Source organism: Echiichthys vipera (genome assembly GCF_963691815.1).
Source record: "Echiichthys vipera genome assembly, chromosome: 14".
NCBI lineage: Eukaryota > Metazoa > Chordata > Actinopteri > Perciformes > Trachinidae > Echiichthys > Echiichthys vipera.
In genome coordinates this window covers 25,873,747-25,894,935 of record NC_139839.1, presented here as the reverse complement: position 1 = coordinate 25,894,935, position 21,189 = coordinate 25,873,747, and the positions used below count along the sequence as shown (strand labels likewise).

The 21,189-nt window shown below is 40.7% G+C and overlaps 1 protein-coding gene across 1 annotated transcript in view; it reads left to right on the top strand.

The window, feature by feature from the left end:
- esama (endothelial cell adhesion molecule a) overlaps nt 1-20,671 on the top strand; it is a 69,549-nt gene extending 48,878 nt beyond the window's left edge. Inside the window, exons 2-7 of the mRNA XM_083927110.1 lie at nt 10,239-10,390; nt 14,678-14,879; nt 15,023-15,178; nt 17,167-17,289; nt 18,431-18,563; nt 19,209-20,671. Of these exons, the coding sequence (XP_083783236.1) occupies nt 10,239-10,390; nt 14,678-14,879; nt 15,023-15,178; nt 17,167-17,289; nt 18,431-18,563; nt 19,209-19,740 (1,298 nt within the window). The 3' untranslated portion in view covers nt 19,741-20,671. The remainder of the gene's footprint in view (nt 1-10,238; nt 10,391-14,677; nt 14,880-15,022; nt 15,179-17,166; nt 17,290-18,430; nt 18,564-19,208) is intronic.
- Nucleotides 20,672-21,189: the final 518 nt, after the last annotated feature.

Here is a 21,189-nt window from a genome sequence, read left to right as displayed (position 1 = left end):
TTCCCCCAATTAGGCAGATGCTTCCCTCCTCCTCTCCCCTCTCTCCTCTCTCCTGTCTCCTCTCTCTCTGTGAATCCGGCTGATCAGTGGCTGGTCGTTTTGCAGCTGGAGGACAGAGACGACAAATTCTTCTCTACAGCAGTCCCACCGCCATGTCTCTCATTTAATTAAACTGGAAAGAACGGTTATCAGATGATGAGCTCTGCCTCGGTCTCTCACCCAGAGCCCTCCTTGCGAACGAGATGTCTGTCTGTGTGTTTCAGTACTAAAACTCACACTCTATGTTTGTGAGGACCAAATGTCTTCATTACAAAAGTAGATTCAGTGAAACATCAAAAGTGAGCACTTTTTTTGATTCTCAGTGTAATGGGATTACTTTTGCATTATTTCTTTTGTATGTGAAGATGAGTTGAGCCAATGTTTGGGAGGAAAAGAGGGTCACAGCTGAGTATTGCCCCAGGGCCCCCCAGAGGATACCTTTACTTCATAGGATACCTTTGCATTTGGATTTACATTATTCTATCAAGTCTGTGTGTGCTTTAGTGTTTCCTGCTTTTTTTTCTTTCTGATATTTAAAGATGATTTTTTTCTCATATTGTACATCACCGGCCAAACTGGCTAGTAAGTTCTTATTAACATAATTTAGAACCCTGATTGTGTCTACATACATTATGTACATAACGCATAGATGCTGCTAACAGTAGCATCGGCCCTATACATACTAATCTACAATAAGACATACTGATTATATTAGTAAATTTATAAAAATCAGCATTTCATATTTGAACATGGCTCAATGCGCCCCCAACTGTTTTAAATCAGTCCAATGATGAGGTAGAGTTGACCAGTTGGGAGTCTATCATCAAATTTAAAAATGACAACGTCCTCAAATCTAAGGTGCTCAGCCCCCCTCCCCTTGCCCTCTCTCAGCCCCCCTCCCTTGCCCTCTGCACAATGTGTTGCATTTTTCAGATAGATGCACTGAGTTAGTCTCAGGCCTGGGGTTGAAGTCACACTTTAATATCAAGCCACACTTCCTGGATCCTGTTTTAAGTTCACTAATCCTTCAGTGGGAAATAACTCTCAAACTGTATCCCTGAGGTCAGATGAACCTTTTTCCATCTGCCTGAAAGCTTCTCAGTATTGTCAGCTTCTTGGTGTAGAGACAAACCTGAAACTGCTTTATGCAGACATTCATCTGAATATTACCAACATGGCATGCTTTGATTTAATCTAACTTCTGGTTGGTACGCACATATTTCCTCCCACTGATCCAAAGTCAGATCTGGTGAAATTGGGATAAGCTGTCCCAGGAGTTGGTTCAGTAGTTTATCTCCACGAGAGCAAAGCATCCCGGCTCCGCCCAGCCTCCAGAGAGAGGACTCCATGTCCTCCATGTCCTCCATGGGGACGTCTTTGCATCGCTGAACTACTTCTCACTGCTGGTCATCAGATTATATCATCCCTTCTTCTTCTCTTCTCTCCGTCTTTTACTGCTCTTGTTCTAATCCTTTCTTCACTCTCTTTTTCCAAAGTTCGATTCTTTTCCTGAAGTTTCTTCTTCACATAAGATTATGAGCAGATGGGTTAGAAATTATAATGTCATCTTCTTACCTTTGACATTCTTATTTATCATCTATTTCCCTCCGTTCAGCAGTTTACTCAAAGTGGCTGATAACGCTCCCAGAGGAATGACCGACCCACTCCACCCATCTTTTAAGCATGAAAGAAGCTAGTTGAAGTCACCCTCATAAAAGGCTCCTTGGCTACAGCTTTATCTACAGGCTCAATCTGAAGTGCTTCCTGTAATTAGGAGATTTGCACATATAGAAACACCCACAAACACACAAACACAGCAAACTGTTTTCATCAAGGGAAAGAACTGGCTCTGCCTCCATAGTGCTCAGATGAACGCCAACCGACTCATGTGTACAATACAGGCTTGGCTCTGAGGTTCATACTCCTAACCTAGGTTAGATAACCATTTCAGCAGATTTTTTCTACACTGATGTGTTGCACTGAACCCTATTCATGTATTTGAGCTGTATTATGAGTCCTACGTTATTACTGAAAACAAGATTGAGCTGGGCATTTCGTGTCAGAACACACAATACTGAAGGATGAATAATGTCTGGCCGTGTTTTCCAAGGAAATTGGAAGGATTTTACTGTTGCTGTCGATAACAATGAAACAGCCTGATGATCGTCACTCACAGTGACAGAACATTACCAGCCAATCTCTTTGTTTTGGAAATAGTTAACCAGGAGTACACAGCCTTGTATTAAAAGGGTTATAGTGTTTGTTTAATACCCTGGCCTGTTAAACTGAATTATTTTGGATAGATTTTTCCTAGCAGCTTTCATAAAATTACCATACTGGAAACTTTTATTATTCACTTCCACTTCTGTCCTTAACTCTTATCTTACCTCTAACCTTACTTCATTGCGCCTTAGGGTAAATCGCCCTTCTTCTTCACCCTCACCGTTATATTAGGGGAGCAGCCCGAAATTGATGCAATTTCTCATTTAATAGTGGAAAATTTGGGAGGGCTCAACTGACTTGAGTGAATGGTCGGAAAAAAAACATGATTCTTGGGTTCATCATCACCACTGCCTTGTATTTCAGTGAATGTTCAGGTAACATGGTTCAGTGTGATTTTATGACATTATAAGAGGGGACATCATTACCTTTTGTGTTTAATACTGATGCAGAAAAGATGCAGATTTAAGTTACAGTCTTTAAATGCTTATATAATGCTGGATATAAGAAATAACTCATATTCATGCATTTGTTTATTTGTGTTTTATTCCTGTACGTGCACTGACAAGTGGATCCTCTGTCCTGCTTGTATTTACTATTACTCTGAGAGTAAAAGACCTAAATCAACTAATGACTCACTGACCGGGGCCCTCTGACTGGAGCCCTGTAGGGGCCACTATCACATCTCACTGAACATTTTCAGGGGTTGTATCCCCAATAGCGCCAGATCACAACGGAAGTCATTTAAGGAGGATAAGGGATATCTTCCTATAGAGTGGCGAAGTCCTGCATTTGCATTTACGGTACATAGGACCTCAGTATGAGTTTCTGATGCATGTATTCCTATGGTTGGATTGAAATTATTTTCTGGTCCCGTTTGAATTGTGCCATGAATTTCATATGTTGTTTGGAGTTTTTAAAGATAATATTTAGTAAAAAAAAAAATTTGATTTATCACAAAGAAGTTTGAGGATAGTTGGTTTTTGAGTGAGGCCGCTTTGTGAACCACAACTCTTCACTGCTCTCACGAGAGCGATATACTTCACCAAGCTTGGTACTCTGGTACAGACATGGACATACCTCTGCTTCCACTGCGCCCTTTTTTTCCAAGGGGAGGATAATAGCATCGAACATTCAGGAACAAAACACAACGACATCTTGGTTTGATCGGCACTGTGATTCGCTGTGAGAAAGTGTGATGATGTGACGTCACATACGCAACATGTAGTCAGACAGTTCCAGCGTGTAATGGTAACATAATAGTAGTTTAATAGTAGTAATAACAGTTAGGTTTTCGGTGCATGTATGAAAAAGGCTTATGTCATGTACATATTATCTGGGGGTTTGAGTGGCTCAGGCAGCCTTGACAATACATTTCCTTTTGAAGAGATGATATAGTCTAAAAAAGTTTGACAGCACTGCTTTTATCACATTTCCAAATATCCGACTTCCTACTGTACATAAAGTGCTGCCTACCTAACAATGAAGCACCTTGTTACATCCAACTTAGTGAAGTCCCCCCCATTACCTCCAGTGAGACTCATCCAGAACTCATTACTCCCTTCACTCTCTTCACACTGAGTGAACTGGCTCCCATCTGCCCTGCCATCAGTTTCCATGGAATATTTAAAGGCAGTCTTCATGAAGTCTGCAGAGTGCATTTCAGAGCTGCCACACTGGGAGAGAATGAGCCTCGCTGACCAAATTAAGAATGAAGAGAGAATGTGAGGGTTTTGATCCATGTGGCCTTCATTTCTCTATTTATCCCTCCATTTTCCATCTCTCCATACATTCATTCATTCATCTTTTCCTCTGGTGGGGTGCACTCTCATCAGAATCAGGGAGGATTTATGTCAGGAAATCTTCTTAGAGCAGCACTTGGCAAGATTTTTTTGGAAAATAAACCCAACCATGTGATCAGGCTAAATCATGACGAGTAGCCCATCTACACTAATGAGGAGCTGGAGATTTGGCCCATTTTGGGAAATGAAAATGCGGGTGTCTGGGGACCCGTGCTGGGAAGTGTCTTATGCACACTACAGGTCAAATGTAGTTTCAGAACGAAAAACTAAAGTTTCTGCAGCAGCTGAAACTCTTCACCTCTGCTGATCCCACAAGGCACTTAATGGAATCATTTTTGAAATATGCTGATTTGCTTTCTTATCAAGAGTTAGATCAGAGTATTGATACCAATATATTTGTCCTCAAAATAAGAAGCTAGAGCCAAAAGGTGGTTAGCTTAGCACAAAGTCAGGGAGCAGGTCAAGACATAAGCTGTGTTCAAAATCGTTTCCTCATTCACTATTCCCTATATAGTGTTTATTAAATAGTGCACTATATAGGAAATGATCAAACGAGATTTCAGACACTACACTGGAATTTTCTAACAAATCGTTGCGTCAGTAGATGCACCGGATATATGTTTGATGGAAGCGTTTGCGTCCAGCATCATGTAAACAAACGGAGCTGTAAACACGGTTTACAGTCTGTTTATGATACAAACCTGCACTCAGGAGGACGGATAAAGGTTGTTTTTATGTTGCATGTTCATTTCAATGTTAAATTCCAAATACATTTTTGAAATTTGTGTGGTTGTGTTAACAATGGTTGTGTCCTGATTGTGAACTGTAATATCCCATAGTCCATTTATTTCACGACCGAGTAACAGTAGTCAGATCACGAGCAATGGATGTTGGTAACTGCAGTTAGCTCTCAGGCTACCGTTAGCACCTTTTCTGCTTCTTCTTCTCCTCCACTAAAACACGGCCGCATTACATTGTGGTATGCGGGAGTACAATGTAGTAAACATAAACGTAAACGTACACTCAAATTGGCTGTGCATTGTGGGTATTTTATAGTGGACTAAATAGTAAATTAAATTAACCACGGAGAATCCAAACACCACTACAAAATGGCGTACGTACACACTATATAGTGCGCTACTTTTATGATAGGGAACGATGTGGAACACAGCTATAGTCAGACACATAACCCCCATAAAACCACAGCGTGTCATTGTTGCACCTTGATTTTCTACACAGATTAAACTAACGAGAAATAATGCGTCTGTGAGCTTGAGGGGCCCAGATCTGCACACTTGATCCCAAAGTGGTCTTGAGTACAGTTCACATCAGGTGTGAAAACCAACTGTACCAAAACACAGAGGTGGACTGCTGTTTAAACACAACTACAAGGAGAGGAAACCGTCTTAATTAAATACATCTGTTAGGCTCTTAGAAGGGCTGCTAGGTGGATTTCATTAGTGTTGGACAGAGCCAGCCTGACTGTGTCCACTGATTCCATATAATCATCTGTTGGCTGTACCTATTTAGAGCGCAGACACAGGAGTGTTATCGATCATCTTGTTTAGCTCTCAATGAGAAAAAAGTAGGTCTATTTCCCGATCCTTTAATTAGCATTGGATTCATTCTGTTTACAAGTCGTAACCTGCAAACCTCTGTTGTTGCCTCCGTTCCTCCATCCATCCTTTCTCTCTGAGACCTCCAGCAGCCTCTCAGGGGGGTCTGTCACAGGCTTACTGCAATCATCAGAGAGCTGCTCCACACTGACTCATTGCATCCATGTTTAAGCCTCTTTCTGTCATCTCTACATGTCCACTGATCCCACCATCCGCCCATCAGTCAACACCTCTCCGACCAAGAGGTCTGCTTCTCTCTGCTACAGCAAATCTTCTTAGGGTCTAAAGAGCATTTGACACGATGAATCTCTTCTTCATCTCTTCTTCATCTCTTGGCCTTCCTTTCTCCACCTTTTCAGCACCTTTCCTTCTTCCACTGTTTATCTTTTTTCATCATCTCCTTCCTCACCTCGGCCTAAATTATAATAGCTTTATTGGCACGACTGTATTAGAAACAGAGTATAGCCTACACGTTCTGTTTCTCTCATCCCTGACACTCCATCCGTCTCCACAGTGACAGGGAAACTGATAGCTACACCTACTCTCTGTAGAGATCTCTTTACATGGTGCATTGTTGCAGTTTGAATTTGTGCCAAGAAAGCACAACAGATGTTCATTAGAAATAGCTAACATTCATTTCAAATTGAACCTAGCAGCTATTAGATTCAGTAATCCTATTTGTAGAACAAATCATTTTGAGACAATTGTTTATCTGGAATCAGAAGATGTCTTGTTAAAGTTGCAATTAAATTTAAAAACTAGGATACATACGCAAATTAAATAATTAAAACAGTTGTAAAATGACAATGTGAAACCAATGTGACAATGTGAATGGTGTCTCTCGGATTATCAGGTGGATCTGCAGCTCTCCTCAGCTTTACAGAGCTTTATAGACAGTACAGCTCATTGTTTAGCTGTTTAGCCCTAACTTTACTGTTCTGGTTCACTCTCACAGCTCTCACAAAGTCATTTTCAGACACAGCAGGCAGCTTCTTTCAGGGGAAAAAAGCTGTATAGACCCACTGGACAGTTGGACACAAACATGACTCCAAAAAAGCAGCTGTTTGCTAGTGATGGGCAAAGTAGACTTCCTGAAGCTTCATGAAGCATTAGTTATATTTGTTCACTCGATGGAGCTCTTGGTTTAAAGAAAAAGTCTCAATGAAGGATGATTCAGTGTGTTTTCAACCCTTTGTTGAACAGAGAAATGGTTCATGTAACTTAATGAAGCTTCATTCGCCCATCACTACTGTTTTCTAAAAACTTCACCATATTTACTGAAAAGGTTGTAAGCCGCAGAGGACATACAGTTCATAGTATGGAAAACGTAACTTACAAAATAATAATAAGAAAAAGTTGTTTGAAGAAATGGTCTTTCTTTAAATTAGGTTAAACATACACACATATTAAAAGTGTTGATCATTCCATTTCCCCATTCACAATCTCTCTTATTACAATGCAGGAAACTGAGGTATCCAATGTAGCCTCTAGCTACATAAATATACTATGAACTGAGCTTTAACATTTTAAAACCCATTATTGCTTACTGACTAACCATATAGATGTCAAAGGGAAATACACATGTAACTAATAGAAAATGGTTGTAGTGAGTCGAACTACTTCAATGATGAAACATCAAAGCAAAGTGGCCAAAAGGCAGTTATTGGAGATTTGAACATGAAAAGAAATACCTAAAATAAAGTCCTGTAACAGGACATCAACAAGAGATTTACAGGTATTTGACTTATGAACAATCGCACAACATCAGTCAGCCTTTCTCTCTTTAGATGACAGCCTGCTGCTGGTTCACCATTTTCTCTGCAGCGTATACTAGAGTAAGCAGGACACTTCTAAAAAGGTGTTTTAATGTGACTTTAAAGGCCCACTGGGGAACTTTGGTGGCCCCAAATGGCAGCAAGCCTGAGGCAATTATGAGTTCTGAGGACCCCAGTAGTCATGTACCATGACATAGACCAAGTTTCTTCTTTGTAGTGTCTCGCTGGCGCACATATAGCAAAGCAATGCATTACATCACTTCCTGTGCATGGAGAAATAGTCTTGTTAGTGACAAATGTGGCACCCAGACAATGACACCAATTAGCAGAAATGTCTTGCTATAGTCCCTGTTGCATTGCAGTGAAGAGGTAAGCGGTAATGCATGGTGCATGTGTGTGTGTAGCTAGATGCCAATCTCTTTGGTTTAGCATCCTCACAAAGGTCATGTCAATCACACACAACAACAACAACAACAACATACATCCCATGATTATTTTAAAATGCGCATACGCCATATATCTATGTTGCATGCTTTCTAATGAACACGCACATACACACGTTAGAGCTGGCAGCCGCTGTGAGACGGATCAGAATTAAATGAGGGACACCTCTCCTCCATGCTGGAGTCATTAAAAGGGAGGCAGGAGAAGAGTCTGAGAGACAACAAATCCTGCCTCGAGGAGAGGTCAGAGGTGTGTGTGTGTGTGTGTGTGTGTGTGTGTGTGTGTGTGTGTGTGTGTGTGTGTGTGTGTGTGTGTGTGTGTGTGTGTGTGTGTGTGTGTGTGTGTGTGTGTGTGTGTGTGTGTGTGAGAGACCTTCTCTCATATCAAAGGACATAAGAAAAATAGTATGGTGAAGATAATGTTTTCTGTGGGTAACGGGGGCGGGACTAGATAAGCTTTTGCTTCTCCCGCTTTCCCATTCGGTCATGTGAATTGTAAACCAAGTGTGATGATGATTTATTGAACTGACATGCCCAGTATAAACAAATAAAATAAAATACTATCTCTGTCTTATTAGCTCTGGTGTGATTGGACAGGACAGACAAGTAAAAGGCGGATGCACACTTTGTTGTAACTGATTCAACAAACAATATAATGGTCAATCAATTAGCACAATGAGCTGAACTGATGTATGTCATTTTTGACACATTAAAAGTGTATATCTCCTTTAAATGAGTTTCACCACAAAACCATGTTCATACAAGCATGCAGAAAAGGCTTTCCACATTTACTTCTGAGTGGCAGGTGTGTTTTGGCTCTCTACCGCCCCACTCTGGCCATACATGCACACTACACGTTACTCTTGTAGTTCATTTCAGACTGCTCCAGATAAATCAACTGTGTTCTCCAGCTGCAGGTGGATCCACGTGCTTGTTTATTGTATTTCATTAAGCTCTTAGTTTGACTTTGAGGTGCTGGATGAAGTTACAGGCTAAACCTTGAAGTTCTTAGAGATACTTATGATTTGCTATAATGAGATGAATCCAAGTAAAACACATTACCCCCTGTGTTAAACCAATAATGCTCCAGTGACAAAGAAGAAGATGATATTACTTCTTGTCCTTTAGTATGTTCCATGTTTTCTGAGGAATTACTACCCTTAAGGTCATTTCTAGTGTGCCGGTAAAAATGAACATAGTATCATTTCCCAGGGGATCTCTGCTTTCTTCTCTGATTCCTTTGCTCTGAAATCCACGTCACATATCAACGTCACATATTGTCCCATATAATTCCCATGAATCATATCTTTTAGAGATGATACACAGGAAGCTCTGTGGACATGCAGCTTGACTGACTGACTTCTTGGAGTGGCCTGTTTGAAACTGAGCGTGTTGTTCCGGACTTGACCAGTCAGTAACCTGACGACAGAATGAAGATACTGTAGAATTTTGAAGACTTAACCTCTGCAAGTGCTCAGCTGCATGGATATTCTCCCAACTGTGGTTGGTAGGAAGAGCATTTGTAATGATTTTCATGATGACTTGTTTTTATATGATGAAAAACACTCTTTATCCTCAGCACCTGTCACTATATTTCTGATGTTCTTGCGGCATAGACTTTGTCGTATGACTTTCAACGCTTAGTCGAATATTGTGTGTTATTTGTGGCATGTCAATTCTCCTCCACAGTAGGACTGGGCAATCATCTAATATGATCATTTATCGGCTTTCAATGGAATCAATATCATGAAAACGTCATATGGAGATTTCCCGATACACATTACGTTGTAAAAAATGAAATGTTCTCTGAAATACCTGAGGGAATAGGATTTAAAAATATCATTTTTGCTTTTTAAATCAAATTTTTAATTACCACACAGTTCAATGTGATAAACAGCAGCATAACCCACGATTTCACATGCTTGAGCAGATATCGTGGTAAACTGAGATAAAGTCCTTCAAAGATATATATCCTCAAACGATATTGTATATATTTTTCTATATCATTTCTATCATAATGTTAAAACAAAAAACAGCTGCCGAACTGCGTTACATAATTATTTATGTCATTTGGACAACACTTTACCATGTAGTTATTTCATATAGATGATTAATTTATTAAATTACCAAAAAACCCACTATATCTTGCTATATTCTGTGTGATGGTGTACACTTCAGCTACAACCATTGATTATTTCTGATATTGTTTGTTTTTTGTAACTTTGGATATGGATTTAAGAGCAACTTTGGATATCTAATCTGATTTAATGTGAGTGACTTCTCTGCGTTAAGATTTTTTATGTCATTATAACATTCTGTTCTCTTCCCTCCTTCTCCATCCAGGCATATGGGCCAATATCCAGATGCCCCAACCCAGTATGGATGTGATCAAGGGTCAGATGGTGGTGCTGAGGGCCTCGTACAGCACAGGGCCAGGCAGTGACCTGAGCACCAACACCATTATCTGGAACTTTGTCTCTAACAACACCCAGCTGGTAAGTAAGTGAATGAGAGACCTTACATATTCATATGTCATTTAAGTAGGGCTGCCCCTGACCAAGGATTTTCTTGGTCGACCACTGGTCTTCATTTAGAGCGATTAGACGACTAATAGGGAAATACATACTGCAATATATAAGTTTAGCCTCAGCAACTGAAAAATATAATTCAACATAATTAATAACCATTATTTTACAAGTGCGCACAGCCGCACACTATGAGTCTGCCGCCTGTTAATGACACCGGCAAATAATTTCAGATTCTGATTCTGAATCAGCAGAATCAAAAAATCAGGAGACTGTTGGAACATGAGCAGGTAGTTAAGCTAGGCTAACGTTACCTACATGTTTAATGTGGTAGGTCATGTTCATAGTGGATGAGTGATAGGTGAAGGGCAAGCCGCCAGTCACAGAGATTTTCACTTAAATTTGACAAGACACGGCTCCAAATGTTTTGTTTTTTTTTCCTGCGACCAATGGACCAATGAAATTTGTCACCCAGTACTTGGTCGACTATTTTGGGGCGGCCCTACATTTAAGTGATATTAGTTGATATCTTGCCCCCTCTCCAAAATATACTGCAGTATCTACAGCCCAGCAGGGGAGTCTGTTACGTTGCCTTCTGTGGCTATAATATGTGGGATTACAGTTATCAAGGAGTTATGTCTGTTCTTATGCTGTTAATCTGCCAGAGCTCTTCCTTTGTAAACCCTTAGAAATTAATCCAAGACAAAAAGGGCTTAAAGCTTTCTTTACTGCTTTAATACACCATACTGTATTTTATTTTTTCTGCGTTAAGGAAATTAAGATCAATGTGTTTTTCCAAATCAGGTTCTGTATGAAATCATTGCTGCAACATGACATGAAGCAGAGGAGTGTTGCATAACAAGCCCAGCTAAACAACTCCCCTGTATTGTTTTTTACACGTTATCTAGAGACCTGGCTGTGGATCAGCATCCGTACGTGCCTAGGTCAGATTATTGGGCTGTACAGATGGATGACCCAAAAGAGGATCACTATCAAAAGTAAACGGGGAATAGAGGACTCTGAGGGCTGGAAAAGACACAGTTGATTAAAAGTATGGCTTTCTTTCATGTGCCTGAACAGCCATCCAGTTTATCACTCTGCTGTCATTCATGGCCAAAAAGATGAATAAAAAGAACAAACTCACACTATCTCAGAGACAAACCTGATGCCACAATCTCTGCAGAGAGTTGTATGTGTGTGTTACAGTGATGCACAGCCGTCCCATGGTATGCACTCTAGCAGCTAATTGAGGCCTTCGCTCCTGACAAACGAACTAGGCTTCGTCCAAAGTTGAATAACCAGTTCGCTCTTGTTTCTCCCAAACTAAAGTCTCATCTTTAGGTTCTTCTTATCCAGTAATCTAGAGAAAATCATTCATGTATTTGACTTTTTCTGTATGGCAACTAAGTAATGGCCTAAATAATTCAGTCCAGCTTTAAATCCAATTTTCAAAATCCAAAAAGAATGGATTTTGAAAATTGGAATTCCTGTAAGCTTTTACATACGGTATATCATGCAGGCTTCTCTATCCCTTTGCTAACCACTGCAGCTGCACCAGTGCTCAACAAGACAACATCAAAATAAATATGTCATGGAATCACACTGACTCAACTTGAGATCCTCAGTCTGAAAACACTTCCCGGACTAAATGTTTTTTAATAGTAGCTGTTTTCTCAACCTTTCTATCCTTCCTTCATTCAACTTAAAGAATAAGGCTGGGGATAATCTTGACCCAACTGGAGACCACCTTGCTCCAACTGCACCCATCTTTAACACTGCCTTCATTTTGATCTCAGCTACAGTACAAACATGTAAAGTTTTGTGATTGCACCTTGCTCACTTATCGGACCAGGGGCGTAAAGTGGGTGGGGCCCCTGGCTCGGATCACACCCATTTTCAAACTTGGCCTTCATTTTGATCTCAACTGTATCACTGTGACACAATCTGTCCATAGACAGACAGATATATAAACACCTGGCCTCCTCTCCTCCTTCTCCCTGCTACAGTAGGTGTCTCCAGGACCACATTTTGTCATTATGACACTCTCTCTCTCTCACACACACACACACACACACACACACACACACACACACACACACAAGGGGAAAACCATATCAGCGTTGCTATCACAGCCGCTAACAATGTGTTAGTATATCTCTTAATACTTTCTGATTTCCCTACTTCTCACACGCACTGGTTCCTACTGAAGATGTAAATCTTTAAAAATGGGTCACATTCATTGGCTTAATAATTTCCCAAAACAGCCGGAGACTAGTTTTTAGCAAGTATTACTCAAAGTCAAAGTCAAAGTCAATACTAGGAATAATCGGAATAGATTCATTTCAGCCAGGCTCAGACTGCCAATCTGGCAATTCTGGCAAATGGCACACAGTCATGCCAGTTGAGTCCAAGTCCAAAGGCAGTAAAGACAAAGTCTAAAACTGAATCCAGAGCAAATCAAGGCCTGTTTAAGGCCATAAAGCCAATGGTGTCTTTCTAATGCTATTATAGTGATTAAAGAGTTTAGTCTTCTGACATCACACTCATACATGCAGAGGACGTTCTGTACAACTGATCCAGAATCCGCAGCGAGGAGCAACTTGACAATTCTCAATAGCCGAGTCCAAGACAATTCAGGGTCCTAATGTATCATATCACGATTTTATTACAGTAAAATCCTGATCATGATTTTATCACGTTTTTTTTTTTTTTTTTTTTTTTTTATTTAGCATGTTACTGAACAGGCCAATCAAAGTATTTCCCTATGTAAAAACATAGCCCTTAAAGAGAACATTTATAACAATGCATTGAGGCCAAGAACCTTTCTAAATATTTTTTAATCAGTTTGTGCAGTTTTGCCAACTTGTGTCAAACACAATAGACATTTAACAAAAAGCTGTCTAAAGCTCCTGTTTCCTCTGCTGCTGTGCTGTGGCTGCTCTCCTCGCTGTTTCACTCTCAGCAGACTGTTCAGGATGCTGTCTCTGTAGATGGTTGAAAAGGCTCATTGTGTTACCATCTGATGTGCAAACCTTGTGTGACTGTGTGTGTGTGTGGCATCTTTGGGCGGAAGGCGGCCTCTGTGAAGTGATGGAACTGCCTCCTTGTTAAACACATTAAGAGTCCACAGCTTCATGGGACATTTATCTTTTTTTATGCACATATTTTACACCTTGTTCCACAAATTCTATGATTAAGTGTGGACAGAGAGTGTCGATGTGACGCAGTACTCTGACGCTCGCGTGCTGTTACAGTAGGACACAGTAGTTTCGTTTCATTTTCTTCCTGTTTCTGAATCGAACATGACTGGGAATGAGAAATCCATGGGCAGTGCATGAGGTGGACTGGGCAATAGTGTGATTTGGCTGAGAAAAAAAAACCTGATGCGTCTGTGCAGAGCAGAGAACAGCAGTGGATAGAATGATAGAACGATCTCTCTGCTTTGGCAGATCGTCAACACGCTCTAATCCTTCACAATCTAACATCGTCCCCCCCTAATTCATACCTATGGCAGAGGCTACCTGCCCATCATCCTTTCTAATCGTTCACACACCCATGCACCGTGAATGTGGTGTGCTGTGTATCATACACACATACACACTTGTATCAAGTGCAAGACTTGAAAAAGTGGTCTCAAGACTGGACTCAAGTCTGTGAGTTCATGGTAATGAAGGGACATGTCACCCAGTGCAACATTCTGACTTATTCATGTGTTTTGGGACCACAATGGAGCGCTGTAGCACAGAAGAAGAGGAAATATCAGTATAAAAAACTCAATGACTTTTAGTTGTTTCTGACTTAAATGTTTGTTCCTATTTTTCGAATGATGTATGATTTATACTATATTCCTGCTGTTTAGTACAGCACAGTTGAGTTAATCTTGTATTCAGGGAGCTAACCATTGCAGTGTGTTAGTAACAACTGAAATACAGAGATATAAAATCAAAATAGTTTGGATTTATTCTCAGCCTGAACAGTTTGTGCCGTGTGTCCCAGCACCACGAGGGTTAGGGGTTAGGGTTAGGTTGATGTAAATGGGCGGCCACATGTGCAGTACACTAGAGAACAAATTGTGTTCCATGTAGATGTTAGGATTAAAAAAATCTTCTAATTCTTTTGACCCAGGATAATCGCCAAAGCAATCATATTGACATGGATGTCAATTAAACTGGTTCCTCTGTTGTGCACAAATACTCCTTCCTGAACTGTGTGCTCCCGAGCCTCTTTCTGACGTTCTCTCTCCGTTCTCTTGTCCAGATCATATCTTACACTAAAGGCTCCATAAGCATGGGCAGCTCCCAGTTTAAGGGCCGTGTTGGTTTCTACAGTACCATGCCCTCACGTGACTTGTCGCTGATCATCAACAACACCCAGGAGTCGGACTCAGGACGCTACCTCTGCCAGGTTATCATTCCTGATAATCCTGGCCTCACTGCTGACCTCAGTCTGGACGTGAAGGGTAAGAACCAGATCCAACTTGAGAGGACATGAACATGTGCTTCACCTTGCCTGCACCATACTGTAGTTATACATCCTGACTTAGAAAGTTTGAATTATGCTGTGCATCTGTAAAATAAACATTTTGTAATCCTCTGGTCTCAGTCCCTCCTGCGGTTCCTAAGTGCTCTCTATCAGGGAAGCCAGTGCTGAAGGGAAATGTGACTCTGAGCTGCAAATCCAGCTCTGGGAAGCCCATTCCTCTGTACAAGTGGAAGAAAAACAGTCCCACCTCCGAGGTCTTCTTCTCACCCATGCTCAGTGAGTGGAGTCCGCACACTAACTGGTTAAAAGTATTCATTGTGAAGTAGATTTACGTACTTGCTCCTGTTGCTGAGCAAGGATACCATCTCTTGAGTTTATGCATGTTTTTAATGCAAATGTTTTTTAATGTTCCTACAAACCTCATTTCCGATATTGTTTGTGTTTTTGTATCTTTTGGATTTAAGAGAAACTTCAACTCTGTGATGCAATTTAATGTGATTGATGTCTGTGTGTAGAGTTTTTATGTTATTATAACATGTTTACAAATTATTCCACCGGCATAATGTAGCAGCATATTTTTATAGTACCACTAAGGATCTCTATATTGACAGATATTTACATTTCTGGAATTTTTTATGTAGAGATGGCATGATGATGGTGGTATTATAGTAGGAGATGCTCTTTTTTATACTTGGTCCATTTATCTCCAAAAGGCTACAGCTCACTCTGAAGAAATAGTTCAACTTTTGGCAAAATAAACTTGTAAGATTAATGTATTTTATTATATTTACCGTTTGGACTGAAGCTGGCTAGCTGGTTCCTCCTGTTTCCAGACATCCAGAATGCTAAGCTAAGCTAACCGCCTGCTGGCTACAGCGTCACATTTAATCGACAGATATGAGAATGGTATCAATCTTCTCATCTAACTCTCTGCAGGAAAGGCATGTGCACAGACTATTGAATATTATATATTACATATACATATTATACAGTATTTGAGTTGGTAAAAGTTGTTGTTCATAAGATTTTTGAATTAATTGTCTGTTTATCTTTTTATCTATCAAATCTTCTATCAAAGAGAGAGTAAACACAGTGGCGATTGATCATATGACGCACTAATGAAAGCACTTGTATTTGCTGCTGCAGAGAAATCCCATCTGAGTGTCTGCGGAGACTTTCCTGCACTTACATCAAATGTGCTGCACAGTTAGTGATGCTTTTTACGTCGTTCCCCTTCTCTCTTGGGACCCCCTATTAGTGTGGAGCATATAAAGGCATTGGGCCGCCTGGCGCAGCGGAGATTTGCCAATCTACTGATTTTGAGAGGCACTCAGGGAGATGAGGTCCCAGAGGCTCGCCTGCAGTTACATCTTAACGCCAAAGCCACCGCTAGAAACAACGTATCTCAGTTTATAGGGATTTACAGCTTTAAAGGGACACTGTGTTGTGTTTTAACTAATCAATTACCTAACATCAATGTCTTCATTCATAAAGTCCTCATTGATGTACAATTACCTCTGCCAACAATCTGACTTATCCTCCTGAGCAAATAAATTCTTATCTATATTTCCACAGGACGGGTAAGCTCAATGGAGGCTTCCATGTCCTTCAGGTCTATAAACTATGAACGGCAGAGAGGGACATAAGGCACTACGTGGTACCAGTAAGACTTAATGCGTTTTGGCTCAGAGCCAGCGTGACTGTTGAAGACTGGAGAAGGAGCTCAGCGAGACGCGCTTGTCACTGCCCCCGCAAATTTAAATGCCTGCACTGCACTTTTGTTCATAATGCAAGATCATACTTATGCCACGCCACAGGAGAAGGAACCCTCGACGCCATAAAAGTGAAAAAGAGAATTTAAAAAGGCAACTTGACTGTTCCTGAAGGCCCCCGTAGCTTCTACTATACGCTTAGAAAGGGAAGGGTGAGGGGAGGGGTATTCAGTTGGTTGTAATCTCTAACTCACCACTAAAGGACGCTAAATCCTACACACTGCTCCTTTTAAGTAAGCTGCTTGATAAAATGAGACAAAAAAGTTGAACTATTCCTTTAAGGGTAGTAAGGATTACTTCCTGACTCGTCACTAAGAATTAAAGATGAATTATCATATGAAGACTCTGAATAATGAAATAAAACATATTCTTAATGCCCAAAGCAATGGATGCATCTCCAGTCGGTTTTGTCTTGTATGTTCATGCCCGATCACACATGGAATTACTTGTATGCGTGCTTGACCATAGTCCTCCTTGTTCAATGCTGTTCAGATGAGAAGACGGGCACTCTGAAGCTTAGCAACCTGAGCAGCAACATGTCAGGGAAGTACCAGTGCACAGCCAGCAACTCCGCCGGATCAGAGACCTGCTTCATCAACCTGGAGATCGTCACCTGTATGTAGCACACAACAACAAATGATCACAGTAATCAGGTTTTTGCTGTTTGTGTTTACAATATACACTCACCGGCCACTTTATTAGGTACTACTTTAGTAAATGTGTCTTGTCTTTGTCTTGTCTAGTCTACACATGGGATAGTGAGAAACGAAATTTTGATTCCTTGTTTGTCTTGTTCATGTGAAGAATTGACAATAAAGCTGACTTTGACTTTGCTTTAACTTTGAGGTGCACCTCTGCAACTGCTCGTTAACGCAAATTTCTAATCAGCCAATCACATGGCAGCAACCACATGCATTTAGGAAAACCGAGCATCAGAACGGGGAAGAAAGGGGATTGAAGTGACTTTGAATGTGGTGTGGTTGTTGGTGCCAGATGGGCTGCTCTGAGTATTTCAGAAACTGCTGATCTACTCACGCACAACCATCTCTACTGTTTACAGAGAATTGTCCGAAAAAGAGAAAAGATCCAGTGGGCGGCAGTTCTGTGGGCGCAAATGCCTTGTTTTAGCCAGAGGTCAGAGGAGAACGGCCAGAATGGTTGGAGCTGATAGAAAGGCAACAGGAACTCAAATATCCACTAGTTACAACAGAGGAATGCAGGAGAGCATCTGTGAACACACCTACTTTCTAGAAGAAAGGGAACAGCAGCAGAAGGCCACACTGACACCTTATTAAGCAGCAGGAGTGCCTAATAAAGTGGCCGCTGAGTGTACGTACTTGCAATGCAACAAGTCCTACCTTACACACTCATTTGAGACATTTATTGAACAGAAAAAACATTCCTAAAAACTATGCCTGAGTGTCAAATGACATCCTTTTTATTATGTTTATTGTTTACTGCCCTTAAAAGTGTGTACTGCTGCAAGCAGCAACTTTGACCCTCTGGCTCATATTTGCTGCACAAAGGACTGCGGGTCAGAAAAGTATGCTGGCTTGCATACTGCAAAATGCAACCAGAAGCAGTAGGACATCCTGGGATTTTTGGGAAACTGCATTTCAAATACTATGTATTGGGACAAACTAAATGTTTTTGTGGTAAACTGAGTGTTGTAGTATAGGTATTGGAATACAGGGAATATGTTGCTTTGTGCTTTGGTAACATGTACTCATTGTGTGTCTCATGATTCTTCCCTTAGCCACTAATGTGGGGATGATCGTTGGCGCCACAGTGGGCTCAGTGGTCGGTTTCATCTTCCTTCTACTTATCTGCCTCGTTTTCATGTTGAAGAGGCGGAGAGACAGTGAGGACGACATGGCCAACGAAATCAAGTGAGTTCATGTGGTTTATCTCGAAGCAACCTTTATCACTGGCCGTATTTAAATTTTCACTTTTTCTCAGGGGGCTTGACTTATTAGTAACTTTAAAGCAGGAAGTGCTCACCCAAAATCTCTTCCTAGCTGTGGTTTAGACAGGTTCTTATTACATTTGCACATTTTAGACCCAAAACGACAAAGTGCAGTAACTGCAAAATAATTCAAACAATAAAAAATGGCTTTAAAGTTAGTTTGTTGTCCCGGCAAATGAATAGATGGCACATCCATACATTATCATCGTTTACTGGCTTGCCATGGTACATTTATTATCCAAATGAATCCTAAAATCCATACATTCAGGCCCAAATGGCTTCATAAGGCAGTAAAGCTGGAAACTTTTTTTTTATTAAACTAATGATTAGTTTCTCAATAAAGTGATTAATTTTTTTATCTTTAGGATGTCCGAATAAATTGAATAATTTCCCAAGGTGACACCTTCAAGATGGAGGTGGCAAATGTTAAACTAAAACAGAATTTGATCAAAATGCTTGTAAATTTCTAATGAAGGCATTTTTTTCACGTAGGAACATCATTGATTTCTTCTTTCTTAAGTTCTTGTGTTTTCTCTAAGCAGTATATTAACTGTGTGTCCACCTCCAGGGAGGACGCTCAGGCTCCCAAGCGTGTTTCCTGGGCTAAGAGTGGCATGGGTTCAGATATCATCTCCAAAAATGGCACCCTGTCCTCCATCGCTTCCAGCCCACACCATAAAGAGCCCTCCCACCACCACAACAACCACCACCTGCACCAATACCCGCAGCGCCCCCCTTCAGACACCGCCTCCATCATCACCGCCACGGGCAGCATGGCCGGCTACCGCCCGTCCCGCCATCACGGAGCCTCCACCCCCACCCACTACAGCTACAACAACAATACCACCCTGCCCCGTGGACAGACTGTGTCCTCTGAGGCCAGCACCAATGGGAGCTCCCTACCTAGACCAGAGCGCTACACCCAGCTGCCCCAGGCTCAGGTGCTGCCACAGACCTACAGTCAGCCTCAGCTGCAGCTCCAGGCCGCTCCCTCCCCGCCACCGCTGCCCACCTCCACGGTCACAGCGGCTAACATCACCCGCATGGGAGGGGTGCCCATTATGGTGCCTGCACAGAACCAGGCCGGCTCTCTGGTGTAACGCCAGCCTGCACCCTTCAAACAATGCTGTTGACAAAAACAGTGGATTACTGTCTCTTTACACTCTCAGAAAGGGTCAGCTGAAGATTATTTTAAACGTAATGCTTGACTACTATTTAGCAAAGAATTACAGTACATGGAAAGGTCAAATGCGCTTCTTGACGCTTGCTTTGGCACCAAGAAGGCAAGACTTTCAGACACAGACTGTTTACCTGCTTTAAGTATACATAAGTCTTTTATATTCTGTATGCACTGTATACATTGCAAACTATGTATAGATATGATTTTCATACGTGTCCAGTATACTCATTTCTACTTAATCAATGCATTTCTTATACTGTATTTTATTTGTTGTGTTTTGTTATTTTCAAAATGTATCTTTTTAATGTGGCTTTATATTTTTCTTCCTGCCACACTAATTCCACAAAGTAAACAACAAATGGATCCTCACTTGACTGTGTGTGCAAGAGTCACACATGAATATACGTATACAGATTGAATAAGAGGATCTGCTGTACTTCATCATCAAAAACGACCTAAAGGACTTTCAAAACCAAAACATGTTTAAGCACAATATATCAGCACTGTTGAGTGTGCTCAGTGAAGGCTGGGTGTAATATATGAAGATCTCTGTATTAATAATGAAAATATTATAGAAAGACAGATAAGAAAACATTATACATATGATAAAGTTTGGCTTTGCCAAGTACTCATATCCTTTTTTTTGGCTTTACTTCTGTCAGAGGTTCAGCTTATGTAATGCTCTTAGACTCAATTCTTTAAACACAGATTAGCAAAAGCTTCTTATAATATGGAGCACTATTCAGAACTGCAGTACGGTGACTCTGCTAATACATGAGTCCACCCTTGTAATAATTTAAAATTGCTTGCAGAATTGAGATTGTAAATATGATATTTATTTTCTGATAAATGTGTGCATAGTATATTATTGGCCACAGCCTATATGGAATATATATATATACATATACACACATATATATATATATATATATATATATATATATATATATATATATATTGCAGCTCATATGTTTGTCTGCAACACTGGATACTGAACCAAAGATATACAGTATGTAACGTGTCATCATTTCATGCTCTCCTTTTATGTTGTAGGTTAGCGGGGAAAGAATCTGTTGAAATCAGTGTCACGAAAGTATTTGGACACCTTGCCAATAGCAACAGGCTTTAGGCTTTTTTAAGACAAACCTTTCTCAAATGATTGACAGGTAAGCTAGTGATGAGCAAACCAGGCTCCATGAAGCTTAACGGAGCATTATTGTATTTGTTGAGTCCACTAGTTAGAGCTCTTGGTTTAAAGAAAAGGGCTCAATGAATGGTGATTCAGTGTGTTTTCAACCCTTTGATGAACAGAGAGCTCCATCTAGTGGACTAGTTTAAATGAAGAAAAGGTCCATGTAGCTTCATGAAG